The sequence below is a fragment of the Engystomops pustulosus genome, chromosome 5 (genome assembly GCF_040894005.1).
Source record: "Engystomops pustulosus chromosome 5, aEngPut4.maternal, whole genome shotgun sequence".
NCBI lineage: Eukaryota > Metazoa > Chordata > Amphibia > Anura > Leptodactylidae > Engystomops > Engystomops pustulosus.
This window is the reverse complement of record NC_092415.1, coordinates 45,351,180-45,365,937: the sequence shown is the minus strand read 5'-3', so window position 1 is coordinate 45,365,937 and position 14,758 is coordinate 45,351,180. Positions and strand designations below refer to the sequence as shown.

The 14,758-nt window shown below is 46.6% G+C and overlaps 1 protein-coding gene across 3 annotated transcripts in view; it reads right to left on the bottom strand.

Moving 5' to 3' along the window:
• Positions 1-6,241, bottom strand: part of ASPH (aspartate beta-hydroxylase) — a 103,854-nt gene extending 97,613 nt beyond the window's left edge. For 2 of the 3 annotated variants that reach the window (XR_011855698.1, XM_072151837.1), the window contains exon 1: positions 5,886-6,236. Coding sequence is in view for 2 of the 3 variants with exons in the window: in XM_072151837.1 (XP_072007938.1) it covers positions 5,886-5,919 (34 nt within the window). In the remaining variant the exon portion in view is untranslated. Of the gene's footprint in view, positions 1-5,885 lie in introns of all 3 variants that reach the window. The other variant, XM_072151834.1, reaches the window with a different exon arrangement.
• Positions 6,242-14,758: the final 8,517 nt, after the last annotated feature.

Here is a 14,758-nt window from a genome sequence, read left to right as displayed (position 1 = left end):
GGTTTATTATTTCTTAAAAGCCCCCTCTACCCACAGCCAAATAAGGAAAAAGTACAACCCCTTTAAGAACCTTTTTGTAATCAGCCGCACATAGTACAAGAAAACATAAGTGACATCTGAAGGAACCTATAGACTTATTTTTGCACTGGAAAAAAAAAAAAAATAGAACGGTGTTCTGCACAATTTATTTGGGCAAATATGATGTAATCGGGCATGGAGGATCTGAATAGAGCTTCTCACAGCTACAGGCTGGGACTTGTGACTGTATTACAGGAGCACAGATAATCATGGATAACAGTCATCCAAAACTGGTCCAAGAAGCATTTAAAACACATCTACCACCAGAATCAAGGCCATGCGGGTGTGTGCCATGACAGGATCTACTTTTTTTTTTAGCTTATTATGCCTTTTTTTCTTAAAAGGCTTTAAAAAATGTTCAAATGAGACAGAGGCTCTGTTCTCAATTAACAGCTATGAAGCCCGGAGCCCCTTAGCCACATTTGCATAGTTTTTAAAGCCTTTTTTGTAAAAGCGCGGGCATAAGGAACTAAAATAATAAATAATAAGGGCAAAATAAGGCCTGCAGGAGGCCTTATGGTGAGAAACTACCCCTAGTGTTCTGTGTTTAGGCTGGAGTCGCTCCTCTTAATCCGTTTCTGCTTTCGCCTTCCCTCTCCATAGACTCTGTGGTACGTGACATCTCTGTACTTCTTGTTCTAACAGGATTGAAATTGACAGAACAACAAGGAGAGCAAGAAAGGAGCCTGATAATTTGGAGAAAGAAGATTTTTCCTAGTAAAAGATATATCATTGAGATAAGCAACATTTTGATCAATAATAAAGCGGGTGTCCGGAGATTGAAAAAACATGGCCGCTTTCTTTCAAAAACAGCTCCATTCCTGGTCATGGGTAGTGTGTGGTATTGGTGGCAACTCAGCCCCATTCATCTCTACACAGCTGAGCTGCGATACCAGCACAAACCATGGTTAGGTGTCTAGCCATTTTTGGAAGAATAGAGCCATGTTTTTCAACCTCCAGACAACCCCTTTAATTATAAGGCTGAAGTAAATTGTAAGCTTGGCAATGATGGTTACAAATCAGGTAATAAACTGGCAATGGAGGTCAGGCCTATGGGTCACACTCAAGTAGTACCATTGTGGCCCCTTGTGTGGCCATACTGTATCATCATATAACATACCAGTAACTAAATATTCTCTTCTAGAAGAATTGCCTCTCCCAGAGTGCTATGTATGTACAGTACATGAGCTCTTAGCCTCTGATAATGGCCTTATTGGAGTAACTGATCAGTATCAGAAGAATTCATCTAGAAGATGGGCCACACCTTAAACTAAGCTGACTCAGACAGCTGTCATCTCCAACAAATTCATAGACATGACAACCATGAGAACCTTAAAGGGAAAGTATACCAATAAGTTAGGACAGCACTTTTTAGTGCAAAAGTATATAATGTCACTGTTATTTCCCCACATTTTCCATAAGCCTAACCTTTTTTTTTTTTACCAATTCACTATAGTGACAATACGTCTTGCATTCCTAGTTAACTCAATTATGGCTCTACACGGATCTATTCATTCAACCTTGCTACTGCTATGACCTTATTCACACTTAAAGGAAACCTACCATTTCAAATGGTAGGTTTAAGCTGTAAACACCGAGCACCAGCTCAGGGTGAGCTGGTGCCGGTGCTTAGTTTCGTTAGTGTTAAAACCGCGGTATCGCGGTTTTAACACTTTTTAAACTTTATAGCAGAAGCCGCTTCGACCGTGCGCATGCAACGCCTGCGGCATTTCCTATGTAGGCGCGCGCACGAAGCAGTTTATGCTATAAAGTTTAAAAAGTGTTAAAACCGCGATACCGCGGTTTTAACACTAACGAAACTAAGCACCAGCACCAGCTCACCCTGAGCTGGTGCTCGGTGTTTACAGCTTAAACCTACCATTTGAAATGGTAGGTTTCCTTTAAAGGCGCACTAGTGGTTTCTATAACACAAGAGGAAAAAGGGAAGCTGGTTATAATGGTAGGAGTCCACCTTCAGGTATTGTCAATGCAGAACAGGCACTCCTAAAAAAAAAAATAATAATAATTTCCATTACATGATTTGTTAGAGCAGTGTCTGCTCTAGGTTATGGCTTCACAAAGACTGACCAAAATATTGGTGTGTGAATAAGCCACAAGTCTCTACTACAAGTCCTAGTCTCTCTGATATTTAAGGCCATTGGCCAGTTTAAAACCACAAATTTCAGCATTATTTCCCAGACTAAACACTGCAGGATCAGAACTCAGAGCATCATAGTCATTCATAAGTCACTGAACCACAGCTTCCCCGTATATGGGACCATAATCCTGGAGGGAAAGAGTCACTGCATCATGGATTATCATAAGGCTCCAGGTCTCCAAAAACATGGACTGAACGCAAATATCAGAAACCAACCATTCATATAAACATGGTTTTTTTTTTACTTAAGATAAATGGAGACAACGTTCCATTTTGGAAAAGAAGGCAGGAAATCCATATAGGCCCAATGTCCAGATGCCATGTTATTTTTTTTTCTTCAACCTGTAGCTTTCCAGCTGTGGGTCCCCCTGCAGCCCCCAGTATACAGGTCAGAGCATAGGAGGGTCTACAGTTTCTTCACACAGTGTAAGGCTACATTCACACGAACGTAGCGTAACATATGCCCCTCCCAGCTATACGGGAGGTGCGCTGGAGAGAAGGGATGAGCACTGCTCACACCTCCCTTCTCCATAAGAAATTGAGCCGCACAACCTTCTTTCGGCCAAAGATAGAGCAGGATTTCTCTTTTTTGCAGACACAAAACAGTGAGCATACCGCTACAAGCCGGTTGCTGTAGCCATCTGGGGCAGCACGGTGACTCAGTGGTTAGCACAGAAGCCTTGCAGCGGAATTATTATTATTACTATATTTGGGGACGTATATCCGTCGGCAAACGTCCCTCAAATGGTTGTATGAATACGGCCTAACACTGCAAACAAAAATGTGCATCCATGGGCTGGAAACAACATACCTATGGTCTGGAGTTTGCATTCCGCTCAAGCACCAATTGACTGGAACACAAACTGGAACAGGACCTGCTCCACAATTTGCAGCTCAGGTCGTGTGTATGCGGCCATAGAAATGTGAACGTGTGATGTCCACTGAGACACGGCATGACATGAGCTCTAGGACCTCTGAAAATATTTATCTCCTAAAATTCCCCTGTCACCCATTAGACATCTTGTGTCATTCCTTGGGTTCTGCGAGGGTTAATTGGGCCCTTTTTTTGTGTTATTCAAAGGAGGAATGTCCTATGTTCTTTTCCAGCCATGTTTGCGCTGATTCAGCTCTTGTACGTGGAGTTGTTTTGTGATGCACTGAACCACACATCACTATATTACTGCCACCTTAGTGAGTCCAGCTTTCATATCAGCAGCAAATTACTGGAGCGGTGGCAGAGATGGAACAATTACGCATCTAATCTGGAGACTCGCTGCTTCCATATAAAATGGATGGAAATCATCGGAAATGTTATTACGTGCAGGTTTGCCAAAATACAGTAAAGTAAATTCAATAAACTGAACGAGCGTCACAATATTCATCAGTTCCGAGGCATCTGCTATCTGCGGGTACGTACGGTATAATGGCTGCAAATAGCTTTACCTTGCGTGGCCTCACATGAACTCTGCAGTGTGTTATATGTTACTGTATGTTCAATGGAGATAACCCAGATGGGTCCTGGTCACCAATATAGAAAAGGTTAATAAAATTCATCAATATAATGAGCTTCAGTACCAGCTCAAGAACACAGTGTTTAGCCATTATAACTGTTTATATATAAAATAAATATAAAGTAAATATTTACAGTTTTTATTTGTATATAAAATAAAATAATAAAAGCAAATAAGAGTAAACAGATCAATGAGATCCACAAGCAGAGATGCACAGATTATAGAATAAGCAAACATCAAAGTTCATAGATGTAAAGTGATAAGAATTGGATTAAGGGTGAAGGCCTATTCTACCGCAAATATACATGAGACGTCTATCACCTTCCTTGTTAACATGTAACTAGATGGGACGTGATCTGATGGAATGCCCTCAGTCACCGCAACATCTGGATCTCAGCTTAGTGCTACCGGCTCTAGTCCACAGCAGGGAGGTGCAGATCTCCAGCATCTGCTTTCCCCAGGACTCCTCCTCTGGCATCTCCTTAGACCCTTCCATAGTGACACGTGAGCAGGGCTGGAGAGCCACATGGGAAGGATTTCCTCTCCACCTGAAGGCACAGCAGTCCCATTCATTCTGGATTTCCTTACACCTCATACGAGAACTGACCATTGTCTCCCTCTTGGACACGTCTTAGATATCTGGAAACAATTGAACTACTGCCTTCTAATGGGGCGGCTCTCACCAAGGGCTCAGAGGCCTGACTTTTCATAGGTAGAACAAAGACAGTAGCAGGAAAGAAAATAAAACAAAAGATTTAGATGCCAAAAAAAAAATTCTTTTCACAGTAACGTCTACTGGAAATGGTCCAACTTAGATTTAATAATTAATCTTGAGATCACCAAGGTGCAAATTCCAGATATGGGTTCGCTGGGCAAGTCTGTGCAATACTCTGAAGGCAGCTCACCTGGGACCTATATTAAAGGGAACCTGTCACATTATACAGAGTGACCGATCTGCAGGCAGCATGTTATAGAGCAGGTGAAGCTGTGTAGAGTGTACTATAGAGCAAGAGGAGCTGAGCAAAGTACAGTGGCCCATCTGCACGCAGCATGTTATAAAGCAGGAGGAGATGAGAAGATTATTCATAGTGTCCTGCAAGCAGGCAGCATATTATAGAGCAGGAAGAGCTGAATGGATTTTACATAGTATCCTGTATGCAGTCAGCATATTATAGAGCAGGATGAGCTTATTATACTTGGTGCCCTACCTGCGGAGAGCCTGTTATAGAGCAAGAGGAGCTGAGCAGATAGATAGAACACCATGTACTACTGATAGCGTATTATAGAGAGGGGGAAAAAGCTGGTAAAGATTTTATATTACATATTTATTAATTCATATTGCTGCTCTTTCAATGCTCAAGAGTCCAGGGGGCGGTCACAGTTTACTCCGCACAGTCTTACAGCAAAAGGTTGTGAGTCAATGACAGAACCACTCACTGAGCTCCCAAGCAAAATCATTCTACTCTGCTCCTCCTGCTCTATAACATGATAGCTATAGTTCACCATGTTTAAGGTCCCCTCTTACACGCTAGGCTGCACCATTCACATTATTGTGTCACCCCAATACAAGTCTGCGTCATATCACCATTTATTGAACCCCATGATGCCAGCCAGTTCTGCATTACATGAAAACGTGTGCCGGGTTCCCCTTTACTCTGCAATGGCTTCTGTCACACATCGGAGCGGCCATTGTGCGACTTTGCCTTTGCTCTGTGCATACATTAAGAGTCGATACGGCACGTGGAGGTATGCAATGAATCTATGGCTGGAAGATCCTGAACCTGGACAAGTCGCAGCTATAATTCATATCTATGTGAGACCAGTGACCCAGTTTCTGCACGTGTTCACACAGGTAGATAATATTTCTACAACAAAGTGGCATGAAGGCGCCTGCTGCCATTATGTTACAAATCATCTTATGAGAAAAGTCACCAAGACATAAGGTTACAAAGAGCAATAAACACATCTGTAATGATATATACAAGGATATAGATCCCCTGCCCTCATTCATACACTCAGGGAGGACTACAACTCCCATAATGCCCTGCAGCTTCTCCATTCACTGCATGTACGATGCCAACCCCACATCCTGGTGCCAGGGCAAAGTTAGAGGAGCCCCAAGTCCTGCAGATACTGACCTCTTTTCACTGCTTTGGCTTTCTTGGGAGCCATGATTGTTCTGTGCAGGTAAATGGAAGCACAAAAAATATTTTCTTTAAAAAAATGCAAAAAATGTAATTGCACGTCGTTTCTAGTGACAGCAGCCGCAGCCCCTGAGCCCTGGCTTACAGAATGCACCGAGCCACGCTGCGTGACGTGACGACCCACCTCCCCCTGCTCCCTCCGTTCTCCGGGACACGCCTCCTTTGCCCGAATGATAAGACTAGCAGACCAATAATTCGCGTATGTGGGCGTGGTTTGACGGGCCGTCCCGCCCCCGGGCAGCTCGCGCTCTCTAAGCCTTGACCCCGATAAAGCACAATAGTGGGCGTGGCCTGTGCCTGAGGCTGTGATTTCGCCCTGTGCGTTCCAAGAGCCTTTGAACGTGGCAACATGGAAGCGGCGCGGATCTCGCGAGACTTCGCGGTGTCCGGGGAAACGTCCGCGCCTTGTGATGTGTGTGTGGAGCGAGGGGTGGGGAGCTCAGCCTCAGTGTACACTGCGCGGCGTTATCCGCGGTACCGCAAGGAAGAAAGTACTAGGTGTAGATTAGTTCTTAGTTTACTATAAATAACATAGTTATTAGAGTTTAGGAATCTGCATGTTTAGTAGGATGTAGAAATGAATGGGGTTATAGCGCAACCCTGAAGACGTCCCAAAAAATCTACCGTCAATATCAAGCATAATAATCCAGGCACAGTGACTGTGGTAATCTTATTATATTTCTTAACCGTGCCCTCCTCCCTTCTAAAATCAACAAAAATTAGAGAACCTCAGTGCTGTAGTTTCACAGGCTGTTACACTGTGCAGGAGCCCGTCTCACCCTCCCCCTGCTTCCTCAGCACTTCCCCCTCAATCTCACAGCCTGAGGGTGATGCCCCACGTCACGTTTTTGGACCATTTTAAAGCATACATTTTCAGTCGTTTAAAAACGGACGCATTGAAACGGTCTAAAACGCAACGTGTGGCATCACCCTATAGGGTTTTACGGGGGACAGGGACCTCCTGGCTGTATACTAGGGACAGGGACCTGCTGGCTTTATACTAGGGACAGGGACCTGCTGGCTGTATACTAGGGACAGGGACCTGCTGGCTGTATACTAGGGACAGGGACCTGCTGGCTGTATACTAGGGACAGGGACCTGCTGGCTGTATACTAGGGACAGGGGCCTGCTGGCTGTATACTAGGGACAGGGGCTGCAGGCTGTATAAGGGGGACAAGGGCTGCAGGCTGTATACTAGGGACAGGGGCTGCAGGCTGTATAAGGGGGACAAGGGCTGCAGGCTGTATACTAGGGACAGGGGCTGCAGGCTGTATAAGGGGGACAAGGGCTGCAGGCTGTATACTAGGGACAGGGGCTGCAGGCTGTATAAGGGGGACAAGGGCTGCAGGCTGTATACGGGGGACAAGGGCTGCACGCTGTATACGGGGGACAAGGGCTGCAGGCTGTATACGGGGGACAAGGGCTGCACGCTGTATACGGGGGACAAGGGCTGCAGGCTGTATACGGGGGACAAGGGCTGCAGGCTGTATAAGGGGGTCAGGGACTTGCTGGCTGTAAACTAGGGACAGGGGCTGCAGGCTGTATACTGGGGGGCAGGGGCTGCAGGCTGTATATGCGGGACAGGGGCTGCAGGCTGTATATGCGGGGCAGGGGCTATAGGCTGTATACGGGGGACAGGGGCTGCAGGCTGTATACTAGGGACAGGGGCTGCAGGCTGTATAAGGGGGACAAGGGCTGCAGGCTGTATACTAGGGACAGGGGCTGCAGGCTGTATAAGGGGGACAAGGGCTGCAGGCTGTATACTAGGGACAGGGGCTGCAGGCTGTATAAGGGGGACAAGGGCTGCAGGCTGTATACGGGGGACAAGGGCTGCACGCTGTATACGGGGGACAAGGGCTGCAGGCTGTATACGGGGGACAAGGGCTGCACGCTGTATACGGGGGACAAGGGCTGCAGGCTGTATACGGGGGACAAGGGCTGCAGGCTGTATAAGGGGGTCAGGGACTTGCTGGCTGTAAACTAGGGACAGGGGCTGCAGGCTGTATACTGGGGGGCAGGGGCTGCAGGCTGTATATGCGGGACAGGGGCTGCAGGCTGTATATGCGGGGCAGGGGCTATAGGCTGTATACGGGGGACAGGGGCTGCAGGCTGTATACTGTGGACAAGGACCTGCTGGCTGTATACTAGGGAAAGCGGCTGCAGGCTGTATACGGGGGACAGGGACCTGCTGGCTGTATACTAGGGACAGGGACCTGCTGGCTGTATATGGGGGACAGGGACCTGCTGGCTGTATACTAGGGACAGGGACCTGCTGGCTGTATACTAGGGACAGGGACCTGCTGGCTGTATACTAGGGACAGGGGCTGCAGGCTGTATACTAGGGACAGGGGCTGCAGGCTGAATACTAGGGACAGGGGCTGCAGGCTGTATAAGGGGGACAAGGGCTGCAGGCTGTATACGGGGGACAAGGGCTGCAGGCTGTATACGGGGGACAAGGGCTGCAGGCTGTATACGGGGGACAAGGGCTGCAGGCTGTACAGGGGGTACAAGGGCTGCAGGCTGTATACGGGGGACAAGGGCTGCAGGCTGTATAAGGGGGACAAGGGCTGCAGGCTGTATACGGGGGTCAGGGACTTGCTGGCTGTAAACTAGGGACAGGGGCTGCAGGCTGTATACTGGGGGGCAGGGGCTGCAGGCTGTATACTGGGGGACAGGGGCTGCAGGCTGTATATGCGGGACAGGGGCTACAGGCTGTATACGGGGGACAGGGGCTGCAGGCTGTATACTGTGGACAAGGACCTGCTGGCTGTATACTAGGGAAAGCGGCTGCAGGCTGTATACGGGGGACAGGGACCTGCTGGCTGTATACTAGGGACAGGGGCTGCAGGCTGTTTACAGAGGACAGGGGCTGCAGGCTGTATACGGGGGACAGAGGCTGCTGGCTGTATACCGGGGGACAGGGACCTGCTGGCTGTATACTGGGGGACAGGGACCTGCTGGCTGTATATGGGGGACAGGGGGCCCCATGCTGTATACTGGGGGGGCTGCATACTGGGGGACAGGGGGCCTCAGGCTGTATACTGGGGGGCAAGGGTTTCAGGCTGTATACTGGGGGGCAGGGGCTGCAGGCTGTATGCTGGGGGCTAGGGGTTGCAGGCTGTATACTGGGGGCCAGGGGCTGCAGGCTGTATACTGGGGGGCAGGGGCTGCAGGCTGTATACTGGGGGGCAGGGGCTGCAGGCTGTATACTGGGGGGCAGGGGCTGCAGGCTGTATACTGGGGGGCAGGGGCTGCAGGCTGTATACTGGGGGGGCAGGGGCTGCAGGCTGTATACTGGGGATAAAAGGCTTCTGGTTATATACTGGGAGGCATGCACTGGCTGGATATATACTGGGGGCAGGCTCCGACCAATGCATTTCCTACCCTCGGCTTATACTTGAGTCAATTCTTTTTTCTTTTTTTTTTCAGTTATTATGTTAAAATTGGGTACCTCGGCTTACACTCGGGTCGGCTTAAACTCGAGTATATATCCAGTCACTGGCAGAACTCCAGCTTTCCAGGAAAAGGGTCTGTTCCCGAAGGGGTTACGTTGTGTGAAAAAATAAAATAAAGTCCACCATGTCAAACCAGAAAAGCAACGTCACAAATACTTACTAATACAGTATAAACATGGAGAGGTGAAAGGTCCTTATTAGGATATCTGCACATGTTTCAGATTCCCTGCAGATTTTGGTGCAGAAAATCTGTAGCGTAATTCATAAAGTGGATGGGATTTGGAAAAAATAATGTAGATGATGTGTTTTTTTTCCCACATGGAAATTGTTGCTCAGTGCAGAAAATAAAATAAAGATCATGTTACTTTTCTTGTGCGACCTTGTGGATTTTTTCATGCATTTTTTTTTTACACTGAGGATGCGTTCACACGATGCATTGCATTTTTTGATGTTTTTTTGAAGCATTCCAAAGGCTTCAGACTTGATCACATGCTGAGGTCACATTTACTATGGTGTTTCCGCCAGTTTTGTGGCGCTTTCACCGCATCTTCTGCTCTCCTACCTATTTATTAGCTGGCGGCGCCAGAAAAAATGACTTTTTCCGTCTGCTCCGACTCTTCTCTGAAAAGGGGCGTGGCTTTGGCGGAGTGGAAACTCAGACACAATTAATATGTGTCGCAGCCCTTTTTGGGCGCTGTAAACTGGCGGAAAGTAGACCAAAAGAAAACTGGTCTAGCAGGGACTGTTGGACACATTTCTGGTGCTCGGGACAGATTTTGGTCCCGGGACAGAAAATGGTCTCAGCGCCAGAAATGTCTCTGCACAGCTACACAATATTAAATGTGTGTCTTCTTACCGAGAGCAGGTCGGTAACAAAGCCAATGCAGACACCAACACTTTATGTAAATGTCCCCCAATGTAACCTCAGCATGTGATCCAGGCAGAAGCCTTTTGAATGCGTCAAAAACGCATCAAAAAACGCAACGCATCATGTGAACGCGCCCTGAGGGGGATGCCACACATGGCGTTTTTGGACCATTTTAAAGCATGTATTTTCAGTCCGTTTAAGAAGGCATTCGTTTTTACAAAGCATCTGTATTTTTGAATGATTACCATGCGTTTGGCTGCTTTGAACCTGTTTATCTATTAAAGATACGAAAAAATACTATAGGGGTGTCACTACAACAAGCCCCCACACCCGGCTCTCACCACAACTGTATGGACGAACTTCCTCTCGCTGGAGTGCACGGACTGGTCCGGAGCTCGACCATGCAAACTTGAACTAGGCGAAACAAATAGCTTCAGGTCCAGCACAGAGCGTAGAGTAGAGAAGAGTCCTTTTATTGGTACAAAGGGTAAAATCACAAAAAGGAATGCACAGCTAGCGTCACAGACCGACGCATTTCGACACAGGTGTGTCTTTGTCAACCTAGTTCATGTTTATCTATTAAGGCCCCTTTCACACCTGCGTTTTTCATGCGCGTTTTCTGCGCGTGCTTTTGACGCGCAAAACTTGTTTACAGAGGACAGGGGCTGCAGGCTGTATACGGGGGACAGAGGCTGCTGGCTGTATACCGGGGGACAGGGACCTGCTGGCTGTATACTGGGGGACAGGGACCTGCTGGCTGTATATGGGGGACAGGGGGCCCCATGCTGTATACTGGGGGACAGGGGGCCTCAGGCTGTATACTGGGGGGCAAGGGTTTCAGGCTGTATACTGGGGGGCAGGGGCTGCAGGCTGTATGCTGGGGGCTAGGGGTTGCAGGCTGTATACTGGGGGCCAGGGGCTGCAGGCTGTATACTGGGGGGCAGGGGCTGCAGGCTGTATACTGGGGGGCAGGGGCTGCAGGCTGTATACTGGGGGGCAGGGGCTGCAGGCTGTATACTGGGGGGCAGGGGCTGCAGGCTGTATACTGGGGGGGCAGGGGCTGCAGGCTGTATACTGGGGATAAAAGGCTTCTGGTTATATACTGGGAGGCATGCACTGGCTGGATATATACTGGGGGCAGGCTCCGACCAATGCATTTCCTACCCTCGGCTTATACTTGAGTCAATTCTTTTTTCTTTTTTTTTTCAGTTATTATGTTAAAATTGGGTACCTCGGCTTACACTCGGGTCGGCTTAAACTCGAGTATATATCCAGTCACTGGCAGAACTCCAGCTTTCCAGGAAAAGGGCCTGTTCCCGAAGGGGTTACGTTGTGTGAAAAAATAAAATAAAGTCCACCATGTCAAACCAGAAAAGCAACGTCACAAATACTTACTAATACAGTATAAACATGGAGAGGTGAAAGGTCCTTATTAGGATATCTGCACATGTTTCAGATTCCCTGCAGATTTTGGTGCAGAAAATCTGTAGCGTAATTCATAAAGTGGATGGGATTTGGAAAAAATAATGTAGATGATGTGTTTTTTTTCCCACATGGAAATTGTTGCTCAGTGCAGAAAATAAAATAAAGATCATGTTACTTTTCTTGTGCGACCTTGTGGATTTTTTCATGCATTTTTTTTTTACACTGAGGATGCGTTCACACGATGCATTGCATTTTTTGATGTTTTTTTGAAGCATTCCAAAGGCTTCAGACTTGATCACATGCTGAGGTCACATTTACTATGGTGTTTCCGCCAGTTTTGTGGCGCTTTCACCGCATCTTCTGCTCTCCTACCTATTTATTAGCTGGCGGCGCCAGAAAAAATGACTTTTTCCGTCTGCTCCGACTCTTCTCCGAAAAGGGGCGTGGCTTTGGCGGAGTGGAAACTCAGACACAATTAATATGTGTCGCAGCCCTTTTTGGGCGCTGTAAACTGGCGGAAAGTAGACCAAAAGAAAACTGGTCTAGCAGGGACTGTTGGACACATTTCTGGTGCTCGGGACAGATTTTGGTCCCGGGACAGAAAATGGTCTCGGCGCCAGAAATGTCTCTGCACAGCTACACAATATTAAATGTGTGTCTTCTTACCGAGAGCAGGTCGGTAACAAAGCCAATGCAGACACCAACACTTTATGTAAATGTCCCCCAATGTAACCTCAGCATGTGATCCAGGCAGAAGCCTTTTGAATGCGTCAAAAACGCATCAAAAAACGCAACGCATCATGTGAACGCGCCCTGAGGGGGATGCCACACATGGCGTTTTTGGACCATTTTAAAGCATGTATTTTCAGTCCGTTTAAGAAGGCATTCGTTTTTACAAAGCATCTGTATTTTTGAATGATTACCATGCGTTTGGCTGCTTTGAACCTGTTTATCTATTAAAGATACGAAAAAATACTATAGGGGTGTCACTACAACAAGCCCCCACACCCGGCTCTCACCACAACTGTATGGACGAACTTCCTCTCGCTGGAGTGCACGGACTGGTCCGGAGCTCGACCATGCAAACTTGAACTAGGCGAAACAAATAGCTTCAGGTCCAGCACAGAGCGTAGAGTAGAGAAGAGTCCTTTTATTGGTACAAAGGGTAAAATCACAAAAAGGAATGCACAGCTAGCGTCACAGACCGACGCGTTTCGACACAGGTGTGTCTTTGTCAACCTAGTTCATGTTTATCTATTAAGGCCCCTTTCACACCTGCGTTTTTCATGCGCGTTTTCTGCGCGTGCTTTTGACGCGCAAAACTTGCATTGCACTCTGACCCATTGTAACCAATGGGTCTTTTCAGACTTGCATTCTTTTTCACGCACACACGCGCGTTTTTGCGTGAAAAACGCACCATACAAGTCTATGGAGATGCATCAAAAACGCGTTGCACTCTGAGATACATGCAAGTGCAATGAGTTTTTCACGCATTAATTGCCATAGAAAAGATAGAGCTCAGTCCTGAGTCCTTTCAGGTGCATTACCTGTGCGTGAAAAACGCATTGAAATTGCATGAACAACGCACGTGAAAAACTGAGACACTGAACAAACTGAAAACTGATTGCACTCTGATGCAAAATGCGTTTTTCACTGACCAAACCCTGATGGCACCCTGATCAAACTCTGACGTGATCTGCAACGCAAGTGTGGAAGGGGCCTAAGATAAACAAGTTCAAAATAGCCAAATGCATGGTAAACGGTCAAAAAAAGGCAACATGTGAACGCACCCATAGGCCTCTTTCACACTTGAGTTGCAGATCACGTCAGAGTGTTTTAAAAGAGCTTAAGCCGAAATCACATTATTCCAAGGGAACTATTTTAAAGAAGGTAAAAGACCAAAAAGGCTGTATGCAGCAAACACCTGTCTCTAACACCCGCTGTCAGTGCTAGCACCAATCGCGGGTGTCAACCCCTTCTTTGCTGCCGGCGGCATTTAAAAGACAGCGGAACGTGGACACCGCCATCTTTGTTGAGTTTGCCGCTGTCCTGATGTCATTGGGGACCAGCGATCAGTTGCCGTGACAGCCTCCGGTCTGACATTGGGTTTTGGAAGATTGGTTACAATGAGCCAGTGGCTCATTGCAATGAAACTAATGTAAAAAACACCATATACTGCAATACAATAGTATAGAAGTATATGGTTGGAACAATCAGACCATTTAGAGTTAAAGTACCCTAGAAGGTCTAAGAAATATTGAAAAAGAAAGTTACGGTAAATAAAAAATAAAATATTAAAAATTCTAATCACCCCCCTTTCCCTATAACTGATATAAAACTAAATAAACAGTAAAAATCACAAGCATGTTAGGTATCACCGCGTCCCAAAATGCCTGATCAATCAAAATATAAAAACGGTTAAGGCCGACGGTCATCCCCATAACGTAAAGTAACACCCAAATGTACGAAATGCTACTTTTAAACTATTTTACATAACATAAAAACATTTAATAAAAAGTGATCAAAAGGTTGCATAGTCCTCAAAATAGTAGCATTGAAAATGTCATCTCATCTCACAAAAAATGACACCTCACACGGCTCCGTACACTGAAGTATGAAAAAGTTATTAGGGTCAAAACATGAAAAAACTATTTTCTTTTTTCATACACATTGAGGGAGATTTATCATTAAGGCCCCTTCTAAGGCCACAAGAAAGTGACGCAAATGCGTTTTTTCACCAATTTCACCACATTTGCATTTTCTTCATGCTTCCCTGTACACGGCTTTGAATAATAATGTCACGGGGAAGTCAAATTTGTCACACAGAAAATAAGCCCTCATACAGCTCTGTACACAGAAAAATGAAAAAGTTATAGATTTTTGAAGGTGGGGAGCAAAATATTAGCGAAAAAAGCTTGCATCCTTAATGGGTTAAAGGTTTATGTCTATTTGGCGGCGATCTGAATGTATATATGGAACAGAGGTACAACAGGATAAGACACACCTTTTATACAAAAACTTGGCATCCATGAAAGAGGAGTTCAAGACGCTTGCCGAAT